The sequence below is a fragment of the Daphnia magna genome, unplaced genomic scaffold, assembly GCF_020631705.1.
Source record: "Daphnia magna isolate NIES unplaced genomic scaffold, ASM2063170v1.1 Dm_contigs363, whole genome shotgun sequence".
NCBI lineage: Eukaryota > Metazoa > Arthropoda > Branchiopoda > Diplostraca > Daphniidae > Daphnia > Daphnia magna.
In genome coordinates this window covers 23,822-42,343 of record NW_025533270.1, presented here as the reverse complement: position 1 = coordinate 42,343, position 18,522 = coordinate 23,822, and the positions used below count along the sequence as shown (strand labels likewise).

General features: G+C 28.6%; 1 protein-coding gene across 1 annotated transcript; it reads left to right on the top strand.

Moving 5' to 3' along the window:
• Nucleotides 1-4,145: 4,145 nt before the first annotated feature.
• On the top strand, nucleotides 4,146-4,894 carry LOC123468521. The gene is made up of 2 exons (XM_045167881.1): nucleotides 4,146-4,503; nucleotides 4,681-4,894. The coding sequence occupies exons 1-2, from the start codon at nucleotides 4,314-4,316 to the stop codon at nucleotides 4,869-4,871; spliced, it is 381 nt and encodes a 126-aa protein (XP_045023816.1). The 5' UTR covers nucleotides 4,146-4,313; the 3' UTR covers nucleotides 4,872-4,894.
• The last annotated feature ends 13,628 nt before the right edge of the window (nucleotides 4,895-18,522 follow it).

The following is an 18,522-nucleotide window of genomic DNA, read 5'->3' as shown; positions in this document are numbered from 1 at the left end:
TGTATAACAGTGTATTCACATTGAATACAAGTATATTCCATGCAGTTTACGTATAGAAATAAAAACTCATGGTATAACAGTGTATTCACATTGAATACAAGTATATTTGATGCTGTTTACATACAGAAGTAAAAACTCATGGTATAACAGTGTATTCACATTGAATACAAGTATATTTGATGCAGTATACATATAGAAGTAAAAAATCATGGTATAACAGTGTATTCACATTGAATACAAGTATATTTGATGCTGTTTACATATAGAAGTAAAAACTCATGGTATAACAGTGTATTCACATTGAATACAAGTATATTCCATGCAGTTTACATACAGAAGTAAAAACTCATGGTATAATAGTGTATTCACATTGAATACAAGTATATTCCATGCAGTTTACATATAGAAGTAAAAACTCATGGTATAACAGTGTATTCACATTGAATACAAGTATATTCCATGCAGTTTACGTCTAGAAGTAAAAACTCATGGTATAACAGTGTATTCACATTGAATACAAGTATTTTTGATGCTGTTTACATATCGAAGTAAAAATCCATGATTAAACAGTGTATTCACATTGAATACAAGTATATTTGATGCTGTTTACATATAGAAGTAAAAACTCATAGTATAACAGTGTATTCACATTGAATACAAGTATATTTCATTCAGTTTACATATAGAAGTAAAAACCCATGGTATAACAGTGTATTCACATTGAATACAAGTATATTTGATGCTGTTTACATATAGAAGTAAAAACTCATGGTATAACAGTGTATTCACATTGAATACAAGTATATTCCATGCAGTTTACGTATAGAAGTAAAAACTCATGGTATAACAGTGTATTCACATTGAATACAAGTATATTTGATGCAGTTTACATATAAAAGTAAAAAATCATGGTATAACAGTGTATTCACATTGAATACAAGTATATTTGATGCTGTTTACATATAGAAGTAAAAACTCATGGTATAACAGTGTATTCACATTGAATACAAGTATATTCCATGCAGTTTACATAGAGAAGTAAAAACTCATGGTATAATAGTGTATTCACATTGAATACAAGTATATTCCATGCAGTTTACATATAGAAGTAAAAACTCATGGTATAACAGTGTATTCACATTGAATACAAGTATATTCCATGCAGTTTACGTCTAGAAGTAAAAACTCATGGTATAACAGTGTATTCACATTGAATACAAGTATTTTTGATGCTGTTTACATATCGAAGTAAAAATCCATGATTAAACAGTGTATTCACATTGAATACAAGTATATTTGATGCTGTTTACATATAGAAGTAAAAACTCATGGTATAACAGTGTATTCACATTGAATACAAGTATATTTGATGCTGTTTTACATATAGAAGTAAAAACTCATGGTATAACAGTGTATTCACATTGAATACAATTATATTTGATGCTGTTTACATATAGAAGTAAAAACTCATGGTATAACAGTGTATTCACATTGAATACAAGTATATTCCATGCAGTTTACATATAGAAGTAAAAACTCATGGTATAACAGTGTATTCACATTGAATACAAGTATATTCCATGCAGTTTACATATAGAAGTAAAAACTCATTGTATAACAGTGTATTCACATTGAATACAAGTATATTCCATGCAGTTTACATATAGAAGTAAAAACTCATGGTATAACAGTGTATTCACATTGAATACAAGTATATTCCATGCAGTTTACGTATAGAAATAAAAACTCATGGTATAAAAGTGTATTCACATTGAATACAAGTATATTTGATGCTGTTTACATACAGAAGTAAAAACTCATGGTATAACAGTGTATTCACATTGAATACAAGTATATTTGATGCAGTTTACATATAGAAGTAAAAAATCATGGTATAACAGTGTATTCACATTGAATACAAGTATATTTGATGCTGTTTACATATAGAAGTAAAAACTCATGGTATAACAGTGTATTCACATTGAATACAAGTATATTCCATGCAGTTTACATATAGAAGTAAAAACTCATGGTATAATATTGTATTCACATTGAATACAAGTATATTCCATGCAGTTTACATATAGAAGTAAAAACTCATGGTATAACAGTGTATTCACATTGAATACAAGTATATTCCATGCAGTTTACATCTAGAAGTAAAAACTCATGGTATAACAGTGTATTCACATTGAATACAAGTATATTTTGATGCTGTTTACATATCGAAGTAAAAATCCATGATTAAACAGTGTATTCACATTGAATACAAGTATATTTGATGCTGTTTACATATAGAAGTAAAAACTCATAGTATAACAGTGTATTCACATTGAATACAAGTATATTTGATGCTTTTTACATATAGAAGTAAAAACTCATGGTATAACAGTGTATTCACATTGAATACAAGTATATTTGATGCTGTTTACATATAGAAGTAAAAACTCATGGTATAACAGTGTATTCACATTGAATACAAGTATATTCCATGCAGTTTACGTATAGAAGTAAAAACTCATGGTATAACAGTGTATTCACATTGAATACAAGTATATTCCATGCAGTTTACGTATAGAAGTAAAAACTCATGGTATAACAGTGTATTCACATTGAATACAAGTAGATTTGATGCTGTTTACATATAGAAGTAAAAACTCATGGTGTAACAGTGTATTCACATTGAATACAAGTATATTTGATGCTGTTTACATATAGAAGTAAAAACTCATGGTATAACAGTGTATTCACATTGAATACAAGTATATTTGATGCTGTTTACATATAGAAGTAAAAACTCCTGGTATAACAGTGTATTCACATTGAATACAAGTATGTTTGATGCTGTTTACATATAGAAGTAAAAACTCATAGTATAACAGTGTATTCACATTGAATACAAGTATCCCAACCAAAAATCCGAGGCAATTAATTGCCTGTTTTTGGCAATATAATTGTATGTTTTAACACGCAGTTATTTTGAAACAATTTCCTAAGACAATTAATTGGGTTGTAACGTACTTAATTGGATGGTAACATAATGAAGTATAGAAAAAAAAATTTCAGGCAATGACGATAAATTACGTACTTATGTCCAATTTATAGTGTATGAAGTTTATTTAGTAACAAAGTGAGTGGTAATTTTATGTTTCTGGTATGATTTATTGTATACGACACTAACTGAAATTAATTGAAAATCACACGATTTATTGCATACTGAAGTATTGGACACTACGCTTGTTTTTACTTCAAAATAATATTTATTTATTATTGCATGATACCTGTTATTAGAATCATGTATTTTATCACACGAAAATCACACGATTTATTACATACTGAAGTATTGGACACTACGCTTGTTTTTACTTCAAAATAATATTTATTTATTATTGCATGATACCTGTTATTAGAATCACGTATTTTATCACACATTAAATAAAAATTTAATTTAGAGGAATTTGAATTAATCAAGTAATTGTATTTCATCGTTCAATAATGACAATTATTGTGCTTACGAGACCGTTAGCCGTTACTTTATTACTTGCTGCTGTTATTTGGAGCTTCTTCAACTTCTGTTTGTTATTGTTTAGAAAAGTGGAAATACCCTTTCGGACTTCTCCTTCTTTTTTCACCTTCTCGTGATCCTTGAATTGGAAAAAATCCAAATTTTTCGTGGAAGGCATCACAAACCAAATCAAATTATCACCGTTAAAATCAAATAATGAATCAAGAAAAAAGCTAGTTTTAATAAGCACTTCACGCGTAGCGTCTCACGTGTTTCGATTCTTCACACTGAATTATGGCTAGTTTTCCGTCTGCTACAGGGATATGACTAAACAGCATTCTGTCAAACCACATTTTATTCGGTAATTTAATAAAATTAAAATGTTGCAACACGATCTTTGACATATGAAAATTATAGGATATATTTTTTAGTTTCATTTTAGCATATTTATTAATAGGGAATTTTATTACATATAATATGGAACCCAAAATAAACCGAGGAATCGTTTACTAAGGTGGGCGTATTTAAGAAACGAAGAAACCCCATCAAATGCTCTATATTTGGGTAGGGTAAGGTAATGGATTATTGTTGGTTGCGCGACTGAATAAACAGGGAAGGGTTACTTAACACAAAGGAAAAGACAACTTAGGTTCAATCAAGTTTTTACATGCTTACGTTACAGAAATCTCGAATTTTCGTCTGGTATATTTTCAGCAGTAGTTCATAGAGATTTGTTCTCATAACATTTTCACGTGCGCGTAAACATTGCGTCTACTCGTGCCACAAGATAATTTATAAAAGTCGTGAGATGAAGAAGCCTAACAGACCAGTCAATTATTTGTCTTGGCTGAAAAGACTGAACTGTGAACCAGTTGCCATACCAAGAACCACATACTACCGTATGCGACTCAACATGGGACTTGTAAATAGGCGTACGGTTGTTGGGCAGATGCGTGCTCAAAATGAGTATATTCGTCGTCATCCTAACACAAACTATGGTAATCAATTATTCAATTGCCCAACATCCAATAAGCCCCAATTTATCGCACAGTTGACGCCGTCACTTTTATCTTACAATTAATTGCGTGATTTAGTGCGAAAACGCGTAGTATCGTGCAATTATTTATTCTTTTACCTATTTTTTTATTTTTTTCGTTTGCTATTGTACAAACCAGTCGACAGGGAATACATTATTGGAGGAGACGTAGCTAGTAATAAAATTTTTCACAACGACGATCATCACCAGGAGCAACAACTGAGGATTGATAGTGATGATGATGATGACCATTCGTCCTATACAGCTGACCATTCCCCACCAGAATACGCAAGTGGTTCCGACGAAGAAGGCGATGTCGATCGAGAATAAAAATACAAATTTCTGTTGTCTAATTTTTTATTGTTCAATTTAGTACGTAATGAGCACAATTTTATTGTGTTAATTTTTAAATTGCGGAAAAAACTTGTAGGATAGTACGTGAAAATAACGTTTACATATGTTTAATTCAATAGTGCATGATTTATTCTAAAGTTATTGCGTACTATTTTTTCAACGCGCATTAACTGGTATTTAAGTTTATCTATTGCATACTGTAGTTCATGATAGCATGATAAAATCAAGTTAAGATATGATAAAAAGATGTTAACACACAATTAATCGTGTTAGTATGCAATTTACTATTTAAACACGCAATGAATTGTATTTAAGTATGTCTATTGCATACTGTAGTTCATGATAGCATGATAAAATCTTATTAACATATGATAAAAACATGTTAACACACAATTAATCGTGTTAGTATGCAATTTATCGCATACTTAGGCAATTAATTGCCTCGGATTTTTGGTTGGGATATTCCATGCAGTTGTACATGATAGAAGATAAAAACTCATGGTATAACAGTGTATTCACATTGAATACAATTATATTTGATGCTGTTTACATATAGAAGTAAAAACTCATGGTATAACAGTGTATTCACATTGAATACAAGTATATTCCATAAAGTTTACATATAGAAGTAAAAACTCATGGTATAACAGTGTATTCACATTGAATACAAGTATATTCCATGCAGTTTACATATAGAAGTAAAAACTCATTGTATAACAGTGTATTCACATTGAATACAAGTATATTCCATGCAGTTTACATATAGAAGTAAAAACTCATGGTATAACAGTGTATTCACATTGAATACAAGTATATTCCATGCAGTTTACGTATAGAAATAAAAACTCATGGTATAACAGTGTATTCACATTGAATACAAGTATATTTGATGCTGTTTACATATAGAAGTAAAAAGTCATGGTATAATAGAGTATTCACATTGAATACAAGTATATTCCATGCAGTTTACGTATAGAAATAAAAACAAATGGTATAACAGTGTATTCACATTGAATACAAGTATATTTGATGCTGTTTACATATAGAAGTAAAAACTCATGGTATAACAGTGTATTCACATTGAATACAAGTATATTTGATGCTGTTTACATATAGAAGTAAAAACTCATGGTTTAACAGTGTATTCACATTGAATACAAGTATATTTGATGATGTTTACATATAGAAGTAAAAACTCATGGTATAACAGTGTATTAACATTGAATACAAGTATATTTGATGCAGTATACATATAGAAGTAAAAACTCATGGTATAACAGTGTATTCACATTAAATACAAGTTCATTCCATGCAGTATACATATAGAAGTAAAAACTCATAGTATAACAGTGTATTCACGTTGAATACAAGTATATTCCATGCAGTTTACATATAGAAGTAAAAACTCATGGTATAACAGTGTATTCACATTGAATACAAGTATATTCCATGCAGTTTAATTATAGAAGTAAAAACTCATGGTATAACAGTGTATTCACGTTGAATACAAGTATATTTGATGCTGTTTACATATAGAAGTAAAAACTCATGGTATAACAGTGTATTCACATTGAATACAAGTATATTCCATGCAGTTTACATACAGAAGTAAAAACTCATGGTATAATAGTGTATTCACATTAAATAGAAGTATATTCCATGCAGTTTACATATAGAAGTAAAAACTCATGGTATAACAGTGTATTCACATTGAATACAAGTATATTACATGCAGTTTACGTCTAGAAGTAAAAACTCATGGTATAACAGTGTATTCACGTTGAATACAAGTATATTCCATGCAATTTACATATAGAAGTAAAAACTCATGGTATAACAGTGTATTCACATTGAATACAAGTATATTTGATGCTGTTTAGATATAGAAGTAAAAACAAATGGTATAATAGTGTATTCACATTGAATACAAGTATATTCCATGCAGTTTACATATAGAAGTAAAAACTCATGGTATAACAGTGTATTCACATTGAATACAAGTATATTCCATGCAGTTTACGTCTAGAAGTAAAAACTCATGGTATAACAGTGTATTTACATTGAATACAAGTATTTTTGATGCTGTTTACATATCGAAGTAAAAATCCATGATTAAACAGTGTATTCACATTGAATACAATTATATTTGATGCTGTTTACATATAGAAGTAAAAACTCATGGTATAACAGTGTATTCACATTGAATACAAGTATATTCCATGCAGTTTACATATAGAAGTAAAAACTCATGGTATAACAGTGTATTCACATTGAATACAAGTATATTCCATGCAGTTTACATATAGAAGTAAAAACTCATTGTATAACAGTGTATTCACATTGAATACAAGTATATTCCATGCAGTTTACATATAGAAGTAAAAACTCATGGTATAACAGTGTATTCACATTGAATACAAGTATATTCCATGCAGTTTACGTATAGAAATAAAAACTCATGGTATAACAGTGTATTCACATTGAATACAAGTATATTTGATGCTGTTTACATATAGAAGTAAAAAGTCATGGTATAATAGAGTATTCACATTGAATACAAGTATATTCCATGCAGTTTACGTATAGAAATAAAAACAAATGGTATAACAGTGTATTCACATTGAATACAAGTATATTTGATGCTGTTTACATATAGAAGTAAAAACTCATGGTATAACAGTGTATTCACATTGAATACAAGTATATTTGATGCTGTTTACATATAGAAGTAAAAACTCATGGTTTAACAGTGTATTCACATTGAATACAAGTATATTTGATGCTGTTTACATATAGAAGTAAAAACTCATGGTATAACAGTGTATTCACATTGAATACAAGTATATTCCATGCAGTTTACGTATAGAAGTAAAAACTCATGGTATAACAGTGTATTCACATTGAATACAAGTATATTTGATGCAGTATACATATAGAAGTAAAAAATCATGGTATAACAGTGTATTCACATTGAATACAAGTATATTTGATGCTGTTTACATATGGAAGTTAAAAATCATGGTATAACAGTGTATTCACATTGAATACAAGTATATTCCATGCAGTTTACATACAGAAGTAAAAACTCATGGTATAGCTGTGAATTCACATTGAATACAAGTATATTCCATGCAGTTTACATATAGAAGTAAAAACTCATGGTATAACAGTGTATTCACATTGAATACAAGTATATTCCATGCAGTTTACGTATAGAAGTAAAAACTCATGGTATAGCAGTGTATTCACATTGAATACAAGTTTATTTGATGCAGTATACATATAGCAGTAAAAAATCATGGTATAGCAGTGTATTCACATTGAATACAAGTATATTTGATGCTGTTTACAAATAGAAGTAAAAACTCATGGTATAACAGTGTATTCACATTGAATACAAGTATATTCCATGCAGTTTACGTATAGAAGTAAAAACTCATGCTATAACAGTGTATTCACATTGAATACAAGTATATTTGATGCTGTTTACATATAGAAGTAAAAACTCATGGTATAACAGTGTATTCACATTGAATACAAGTATATTTGATGCTGTTTACATATAGAAGTAAAAACTCATGGTATAACAGTGTATTCACATTGAATACAAGTATATTTGATGCTGTTTACATATAGAAGTAAAAACTCATGGTATAACAGTGTATTCACATTGAATACAAGTATATTCCATGCAGTTTACATATAGAAGTAAACACTCATGGTATAACAGTGTATTCACATTGAATACAAGTATATTTTATGCTGTTTACATATAGAAGTAAAAACTCATGGTATAACAGTGTATTCACATTGAACCCAAGTATATTTGATGCTGTTTACATATAGAAGTAAAAACTCATGGTATAACAGTGTATTCACATTGAATACAAGTATATTCCATGCCGTTTACATATAGAAGTAAAAACTCATGGTATAACAGTGTATTCACATTGAATACAAGTATATTCCATGCAGTTTACATACAGAAGTAAAAACTCATGGTATTTCCGTGTATTCACATTGAATACAAGTATATTCCATGCAGTTTACATATTGAAGTAAAAACTCATGGTATAACAGTGTATTCACATTGAATACAAGTATATTCCATGCAGTTTACGTCTAGAAGTAAAAACTCATGGTATAACAGTGTATTCACATTGAATACAAGTATATTTGATGCTGTTTACATATAGAAGTAAAAACTCATGGTATAACAGTGTATTCACATTGAATACAAGTATATTTGATGCTGTTTACATATAGAAGTAAAAACTCATGGTATAACAGTGTATTCACATTGAATACAAGTATATTTGATACTGTTTACATATAGAAGTAAAAACTCGTGGTATAACAGTGTATTCACATTGAATACAAGTATATTCCATGCAGTTTACGTATAGAAGTAAAAACTCATGCTATAACAGTGTATTCACATTGAATACAAGTATATTTGATGCTGTTTACATATAGAAGTAAAAACTCATGGTATAACAGTGTATTCACATTGAATACAAGTATATTTGATGCTGTTTACATATAGAAGTAAAAACTCATGGTATAACAGTGTATTCACATTGAATACAAGTATATTTGATGCTGTTTACATATAGAAGTAAAAACTCATGGTATAACAGTGTATTCACATTGAATACAAGTATATTCCATGCAGTTTACATATAGAAGTAAACACTCATGGTATAACAGTGTATTCACATTGAATACAAGTATATTTTATGCTGTTTACATATAGAAGTAAAAACTCATGGTATAACAGTGTATTCACATTGAACCCAAGTATATTTGATGCTGTTTACATATAGAAGTAAAAACTCATGGTATAATAGTGTATTGACATTGAATACAAGTATATTTGATGCTGTTTACATATAGAAGTAAAAACTCATGGTATAACAGTGTATTCACATTGAATACATGTATATTTGATGCTGTTTACATATAGAAGTAAAAACTCATGGTAAACAGTGTATTCACATTGAATACCAGTATATTCCATGCAGTTTACGTATAGAAGTAAAAACTCATGGTATAACAGTGTATTCACATTAGATACAAGTATATTCGATGCTGTTTACATATAGAAGTAAAAACTCATGGTACAACAGTGTATTCACATTGAATACAAGTATATTTGGTGCTGTTTACATATAGAAGTAAAAACTCATGGTATAATAGTGTATTCACATTGAATACAAGTATATTTGATACTGTTTACATATAGAAGTAAAAACTCATGGTATAACAGTGTATTCACATTGAATACAAGTATATTCCATGCAGTTTACGTATAGAAGTAAAAACTCATGGTATAACAGTGTATTCACATTGAATACAAGTATATTCCATGCAGATTACGTATAGAAGTAAAAACTCATGGTATAGCAGGGTATTCACATTGAATACAAGTATATTTGATGCTGTTTACATATAGAAGTAAAAACTCATGGTATAACAGTGTATTCACATTGAATACAAGTATATTCCATGCAGTTTACATATAGAAGTAAAAACTCATGGTATAACAGTGTATTCTCATTGAATACAAGTTTTTTCCATGCAGTTTACGTATAGAAGTAAAAACTTATGGTATAACAGTGTATTCACATTGAATACAAGTATATTCCATGCAGTTTACGTATAGAAGTAAAAACTCATGGTATAACAGTGTATTCACATTGAATACAAGTATATTCCATGCAGTTTACGTATAGAAGTAAAAACTCATGCTATAACAGTGTATTCACATTTAATACAAGTATATTTGATGCTGTTTACATATAGAAGTAAAAACTCATGGTATAACAGTGTATTCACATTGAATACAAGTATATTTGATGCTGTTTACATATAGAAGTAAAAACTCATGGTATAACAGTGTATTCACATTGAATACAAGTATGTTTGATGCTGTTTACATATAGAAGTAAAAACTCATGGTATAACAGTGTATTCACATTGAATACAAGTATATTGCATGCAGTTTACATATAGAAGTAAAACTCATGGTATAACAGTGTATTCACATTGAATACAAGTATATTTTATGCTGTTTACATATAGAAGTAAAAACTCATGGTATAACAGTGTATTCACATTGAATACAAGTATATTCCATGCAGTTTACATATAGAAGTAAAAACTCATGGTATAACAGTGTATTCACATTGAATACAAGTATATTTGATGCTGTTTACATATAGAAGTAAAAACTCATGGTAAACAGTGTATTCACATTTAGTACCAGTATATTCCATGCAGTTTACGTATAGAAGTAAAAACTCATGGTATAACAGTGTATTCACATTGAATACAAGTATATTTGATGCTGTTTACAAATAGAAGTAAAAACTCATGGTATAACAGTGTATTCACATTGAATACAAGTATATTTGATACTGTTTACATATAGAAGTAAAAACTCATGGTATAACAGTGTATTCACATTGAATACAAGTATATTTGATGCTGTTTACATATAGAAGTAAAAACTCCTGGTATAACAGTGTATTCACATTAAATACAAGTATATTCCATGCAGTTTACGTATAGAAGTAAAAACTCATGCTATAACAGTGTATTCACATTGAATACAAGTATATTCCATGCAGTTTACATATATAGAAGTAAAAACTCGTGGTATAACAGTGTATTCACATTGAATACAAGTATATTCCATGCAGTTTACATATAGAAGTAAAAACACATGGTATAACAGTGTATTCACATTGAATACAAGTATATTCCATGCAGTTTACATATAGAAGTAAAAACTCATGGTATAACAGTGTATTCTCATTGAATACAAGTATTTTCCATGCAGTTTACGTATAGAAGTAAAAACATATGGTATAACAGTGTATTCACATTGAATACAAGTATATTTGATGCTGTTTACATATAGAAGTAAAAACTCATGGTATAACAGTGTATTCACATTGAATAAAAGTATATTCCATGCAGTTTACGTATAGAAGTAAAAACTCATGATATAACAGTGTATGCACATTGAATACAAGTATATTAGATGCAGTATACATATAGAATTAAAAACTCATGGTATAACATTGTATTCCCATTGAATACAAGTATATTCCATGCAGTTTACATTTAGAAGTAAAAACTCATGGTATAACAGTGTATTCACAATGAATACAATTATATTCCATGCAGTTTACGTATAGAAGTAAAAACTCATGGTATAACAGTGTATTCACATTGAATACAAGTATATTTGATGCTGTTTACATATAGAAGTAAAAACTCATGGTATAACAGTGTATTCACATTGAATACAAGTATATTTGATGTTGTTTACATATAGAAGTAAAAACTCATGGTATAACAGTGTATTCACATTGAATTCAAGTATATTCCATGCAGTTTACATATAAAGAAGTAAAAACTCGTGGTATAACAGTGTATTCACATTGAATACAAGTATATTCCATGCAGTTTACATATAGAAGTAAAAACTCATGGTATAACAGTGTATTCACATTGAATACAAGTATATTTGATGCTGTTTACATATAGAAGTAAAAACTCATGGTATAACAGTGTATTCACATTGAATACAAGTATATTTGATGCTGTTTACATATAGAAGTAAAAACTCATGGTATAACAGTGTATTCACATTGAATACAAGTATATTTGATGCTGTTTACATATAGAAGTAAAAACTCATGGTATAACAGTGTATTCACATTAAATACAAGTATATTCCATGCAGTTTCCGTATAGAAGTAAAAACTCATGCTATAACAGTGTATTCACATTGAATACAAGTATATTCCATGCAGTTTACGTATAGAAGTAAAAACTCATGGTATAGCAGTGTATTCAAATTGAATACAAGTATATTTGATGCTGTTTACATATAGAAGTAAAAACTCATGGTATAACAGTGTATTCACATTGAATACAAGTATATTTTATGCTGTTTACATATAGAAGTAAAATCTCATGGTATAACAGTGTATTCACATTGAATACAAGTATATTTGATGCTGTTTACATATAGAAGTAAAAACTCATGGTATAACAGTGTATTCACATTGAATACAAGTATATTTGATGTTGTTTACATATAGAAGTAAAAACTCATGGTATAACAGTGTATTCACATTGAATACAAGTATATTTGATGCTGTTTACATATAGAAGTAAAAACTCATGGTAAACAGTGTATTCACATTTAGTACCAGTATATTCCATGCAGTTTACGTATAGCAGTAAAAACTCATGGTATAACAGTGTATTCACATTGAATACAAGTATATTTGATGCTGTTTACATATAGAAGTAAAAACTCATGGTATAACAGTGTATTCACATTGAATACAAGTATATTTGATGCTGTTTACATATAGAAGTAAAAACTCATGGTATAACAGTGTATTCACATTGAATACAAGTATATTTGATACTGTTTACATATAGAAGTAAAAACTCATGGTATAACAGTGTATTCACATTGAATACAAGTATATTCCATGCAGTTTACGTATAGAAGTAAAAACTCATGGTATAACAGTGTATTCACATTGAATACAAGTATATTCCATGCAGTTTACGTATAGAAGTAAAAACTCATGGTATAGCAGTGTATTCACATTGAATACAAGTATATTTGATGCTGTTTACATATAGAAGTAAAAACTCATGGTATAACAGTGTATTCACATTAAATACAAGTATATTCCATGCAGTTTACGTATAGAAGTAAAAACTCATGCTATAACAGTGTATTCACATTGAATACAAGTATATTTGATGCTTTTTACATATAGAAGTAAAAACTCATGGTATAACAGTGTATTCACATTGAATACAAGTATATTTGATGCTGTTTACATATAGAAGTAAAAACTCATGGTATAACAGTGTATTCACATTGAATACAAGTATATTTGATGCTGTTTACATATAGAAGTAAAAACTCATGGTATAACAGTGTATTCACATTGAATACAAGTATATTCCATGCAGTTTACATATAGAAGTAAACACTCATGGTATAACAGTGTATTCACATTGAATACAAGTATAATTTATGCTGTTTACATATAGAAGTAAAAACTCATGTATAACAGTGTATTCACATTGAATACAAGTATATTTGATGCTGTTTACATATAGAAGTAAAAACTCATGGTATAACAGTGTATTCACATTGAATACAAGTATATTTGATGTTGTTTACATATAGAAGTAAAATTTCATGGTATAACAGTGTATTCACATTGAATACAAGTATATTCCATGCAGTTTACATATATAGAAGTAAAAACTCGTGGTATAACAGTGTATTCACATTGAATACAAGTATATTCCATGCAGTTTACATATAGAAGTAAAAACTCATGGTATAACAGTGTATTCACATTGAATACAAGTATATTCCATGCAGTTTACATACAGAAGTAAAAACTCATGGTATAACAGTGTATTCTCATTGAATACAAGTATTTTCCATGCAGTTTACGTATAGAAGTAAAAACTTATGGTATAACAGTGTATTCACATTGAATACAAGTATATTCCATGCAGTTTACGTATAGAAGTAAAAACTCATGGTATAACAGTGTATTCACATTGAATACAAGTATATTCCATGCAGTTTACGTATAGAAGTAAAAACTCATGCTATAACAGTGTATTCACATTGAATACAAGTATATTTGATGCTGTTTACATATAGAAGTAAAAACTCATGGTATAACAGTGTATTCACATTGAATACAAGTATATTTGATGCTGTTTACATATAGAAGTAAAAACTCATGGTATAACAGTGTATTCACATTGAATACAAGTATGTTTGATGCTGTTTACATATAGAAGTAAAAACTCATGGTATAACAGTGTATTCACATTGAATACAAGTATATTGCATGCAGTTTACATATAGAAGTAAACACTCATGGTATAACAGTGTATTCACATTGAATACAAGTATATTTTATGCTGTTTACATATAGAAGTAAAAACTCATGGTATAACAGTGTATTCACATTGAATACAAGTATATTCCATGCAGTTTACATATAGAAGTAAAAACTCATGGTATAACAGTGTATTCACATTGAATACAAGTATATTTGATGCTGTTTACATATAGAAGTAAAAACTCATGGTAAACAGTGTATTCACATTTAGTACCAGTATATTCCATGCAGTTTACGTATAGAAGTAAAAACTCATGGTATAACAGTGTATTCACATTGAATACAAGTATATTTGATGCTGTTTACAAATAGAAGTAAAAACTCATGGTATAACAGTGTATTCACATTGAATACAAGTATATTTGATACTGTTTACATATAGAAGTAAAAACTCATGGTATAACAGTGTATTCACATTGAATACAAGTATATTTGATGCTGTTTACATATAGAAGTAAAAACTCCTGGTATAACAGTGTATTCACATTAAATACAAGTATATTCCATGCAGTTTACGTATAGAAGTAAAAACTCATGCTATAACAGTGTATTCACATTGAATACAAGTATATTCCATGCAGTTTACATATATAGAAGTAAAAACTCGTGGTATAACAGTGTATTCACATTGAATACAAGTATATTCCATGCAGTTTACATATAGAAGTAAAAACACATGGTATAACAGTGTATTCACATTGAATACAAGTATATTCCATGCAGTTTACATATAGAAGTAAAAACTCATGGTATAACAGTGTATTCTCATTGAATACAAGTATTTTCCATGCAGTTTACGTATAGAAGTAAAAACATATGGTATAACAGTGTATTCACATTGAATACAAGTATATTTGATGCTGTTTACATATAGAAGTAAAAACTCATGGTATAACAGTGTATTCACATTGAATAAAAGTATATTCCATGCAGTTTACGTATAGAAGTAAAAACTCATGATATAACAGTGTATTCACATTGAATACAAGTATATTAGATGCAGTATACATATAGAATTAAAAACTCATGGTATAACATTGTATTCCCATTGAATACAAGTATATTCCATGCAGTTTACATTTAGAAGTAAAAACTCATGGTATAACAGTGTATTCACAATGAATACAATTATATTCCATGCAGTTTACGTATAGAAGTAAAAACTCATGGTATAACAGTGTATTCACATTGAATACAAGTATATTTGATGCTGTTTACATATAGAAGTAAAAACTCATGGTATAACAGTGTATTCACATTGAATACAAGTATATTTGATGTTGTTTACATATAGAAGTAAAAACTCATGGTATAACAGTGTATTCACATTGAATTCAAGTATATTCCATGCAGTTTACATATAAAGAAGTAAAAACTCGTGGTATAACAGTGTATTCACATTGAATACAAGTATATTCCATGCAGTTTACATATAGAAGTAAAAACTCATGGTATAACAGTGTATTCACATTGAATACAAGTATATTTGATGCTGTTTACATATAGAAGTAAAAACTCATGGTAAACAGTGTATTCACATTTAGTACCAGTATATTCCATGCAGTTTACGTATAGAAGTAAAAACTCATGGTATAACAGTGTATTCACATTGAATACAAGTATATTTGATGCTGTTTACATATAGAAGTAAAAACTCATGGTATAACAGTGTATTCACATTGAATACAAGTATATTTGATGCTGTTTACATATAGAAGTAAAAACTCATGGTATAACAGTGTATTCACATTGAATACAAGTATATTTGATGCTGTTTACATATAGAAGTAAAAACTCATGGTATAACAGTGTATTCACATTAAATACAAGTATATTCCATGCAGTTTACGTATAGAAGTAAAAACTCATGCTATAACAGTGTATTCACATTGAATACAAGTATATTCCATGCAGTTTACATATATAGAAGTAAAAACTCGTGGTATAACAGTGTATTCACATTGAATACAAGTATATTCCATGCAGTTTACATATAGAAGTAAAAACACATGGTATAACAGTGTATTCACATTGAATACAAGTATATTCCATGCAGTTTACATATAGAAGTAAAAACTCATGGTATAACAGTGTATTCTCATTGAATACAAGTATTTTCCATGCAGTTTACGTATAGAAGTAAAAACATATGGTATAACAGTGTATTCACATTGAATACAAGTATATTTGATGCTGTTTACATATAGAAGTAAAAACTCATGGTATAACAGTGTATTCACATTGAATAAAAGTATATTCCATGCAGTTTACGTATAGAAGTAAAAACTCATGATATAACAGTGTATTCACATTGAATACAAGTATATTAGATGCAGTATACATATAGAATTAAAAACTCATGGTATAACATTGTATTCCCATTGAATACAAGTATATTCCATGCAGTTTACATTTAGAAGTAAAAACTCATGGTATAACAGTGTATTCACAATGAATACAATTATATTCCATGCAGTTTACGTATAGAAGTAAAAACTCATGGTATAACAGTGTATTCACATTGAATACAAGTATATTTGATGCTGTTTACATATAGAAGTAAAAACTCATGGTATAACAGTGTATTCACATTGAATACAAGTATATTTGATGTTGTTTACATATAGAAGTAAAAACTCATGGTATAACAGTGTATTCACATTGAATTCAAGTATATTCCATGCAGTTTACATATAAAGAAGTAAAAACTCGTGGTATAACAGTGTATTCACATTGAATACAAGTATATTCCATGCAGTTTACATATAGAAGTAAAAACTCATGGTATAACAGTGTATTCACATTGAATACAAGTATATTTGATGCTGTTTACATATAGAAGTAAAAACTCATGGTAAACAGTGTATTCACATTTAGTACCAGTATATTCCATGCAGTTTACGTATAGAAGTAAAAACTCATGGTATAACAGTGTATTCACATTGAATACAAGTATATTTGATGCTGTTTACATATAGAAGTAAAAACTCATGGTATAACAGTGTATTCACATTGAATACAAGTATATTTGATGCTGTTTACATATAGAAGTAAAAACTCATGGTATAACAGTGTATTCACATTGAATACAAGTATATTTGATGCTGTTTACATATAGAAGTAAAAACTCATGGTATAACAGTGTATTCACATTAAATACAAGTATATTCCATGCAGTTTACGTATAGAAGTAAAAACTCATGCTATAACAGTGTATTCACATTGAATACAAGTATATTCCATGCAGTTTACATATATAGAAGTAAAAACTCGTGGTATAACAGTGTATTCACATTGAATACAAGTATATTCCATGCAGTTTACATATAGAAGTAAAAACACATGGTATAACAGTGTATTCACATTGAATACAAGTATATTCCATGCAGTTTACATATAGAAGTAAAAACTCATGGTATAACAGTGTATTCTCATTGAATACAAGTATTTTCCATGCAGTTTACGTATAGAAGTAAAAACATATGGTATAACAGTGTATTCACATTGAATACAAGTATATTTGATGCTGTTTACATATAGAAGTAAAAACTCATGGTATAACAGTGTATTCACATTGAATAAAAGTATATTCCATGCAGTTTACGTATAGAAGTAAAAACTCATGGTATAACAGTGTATTCACATTGAATACA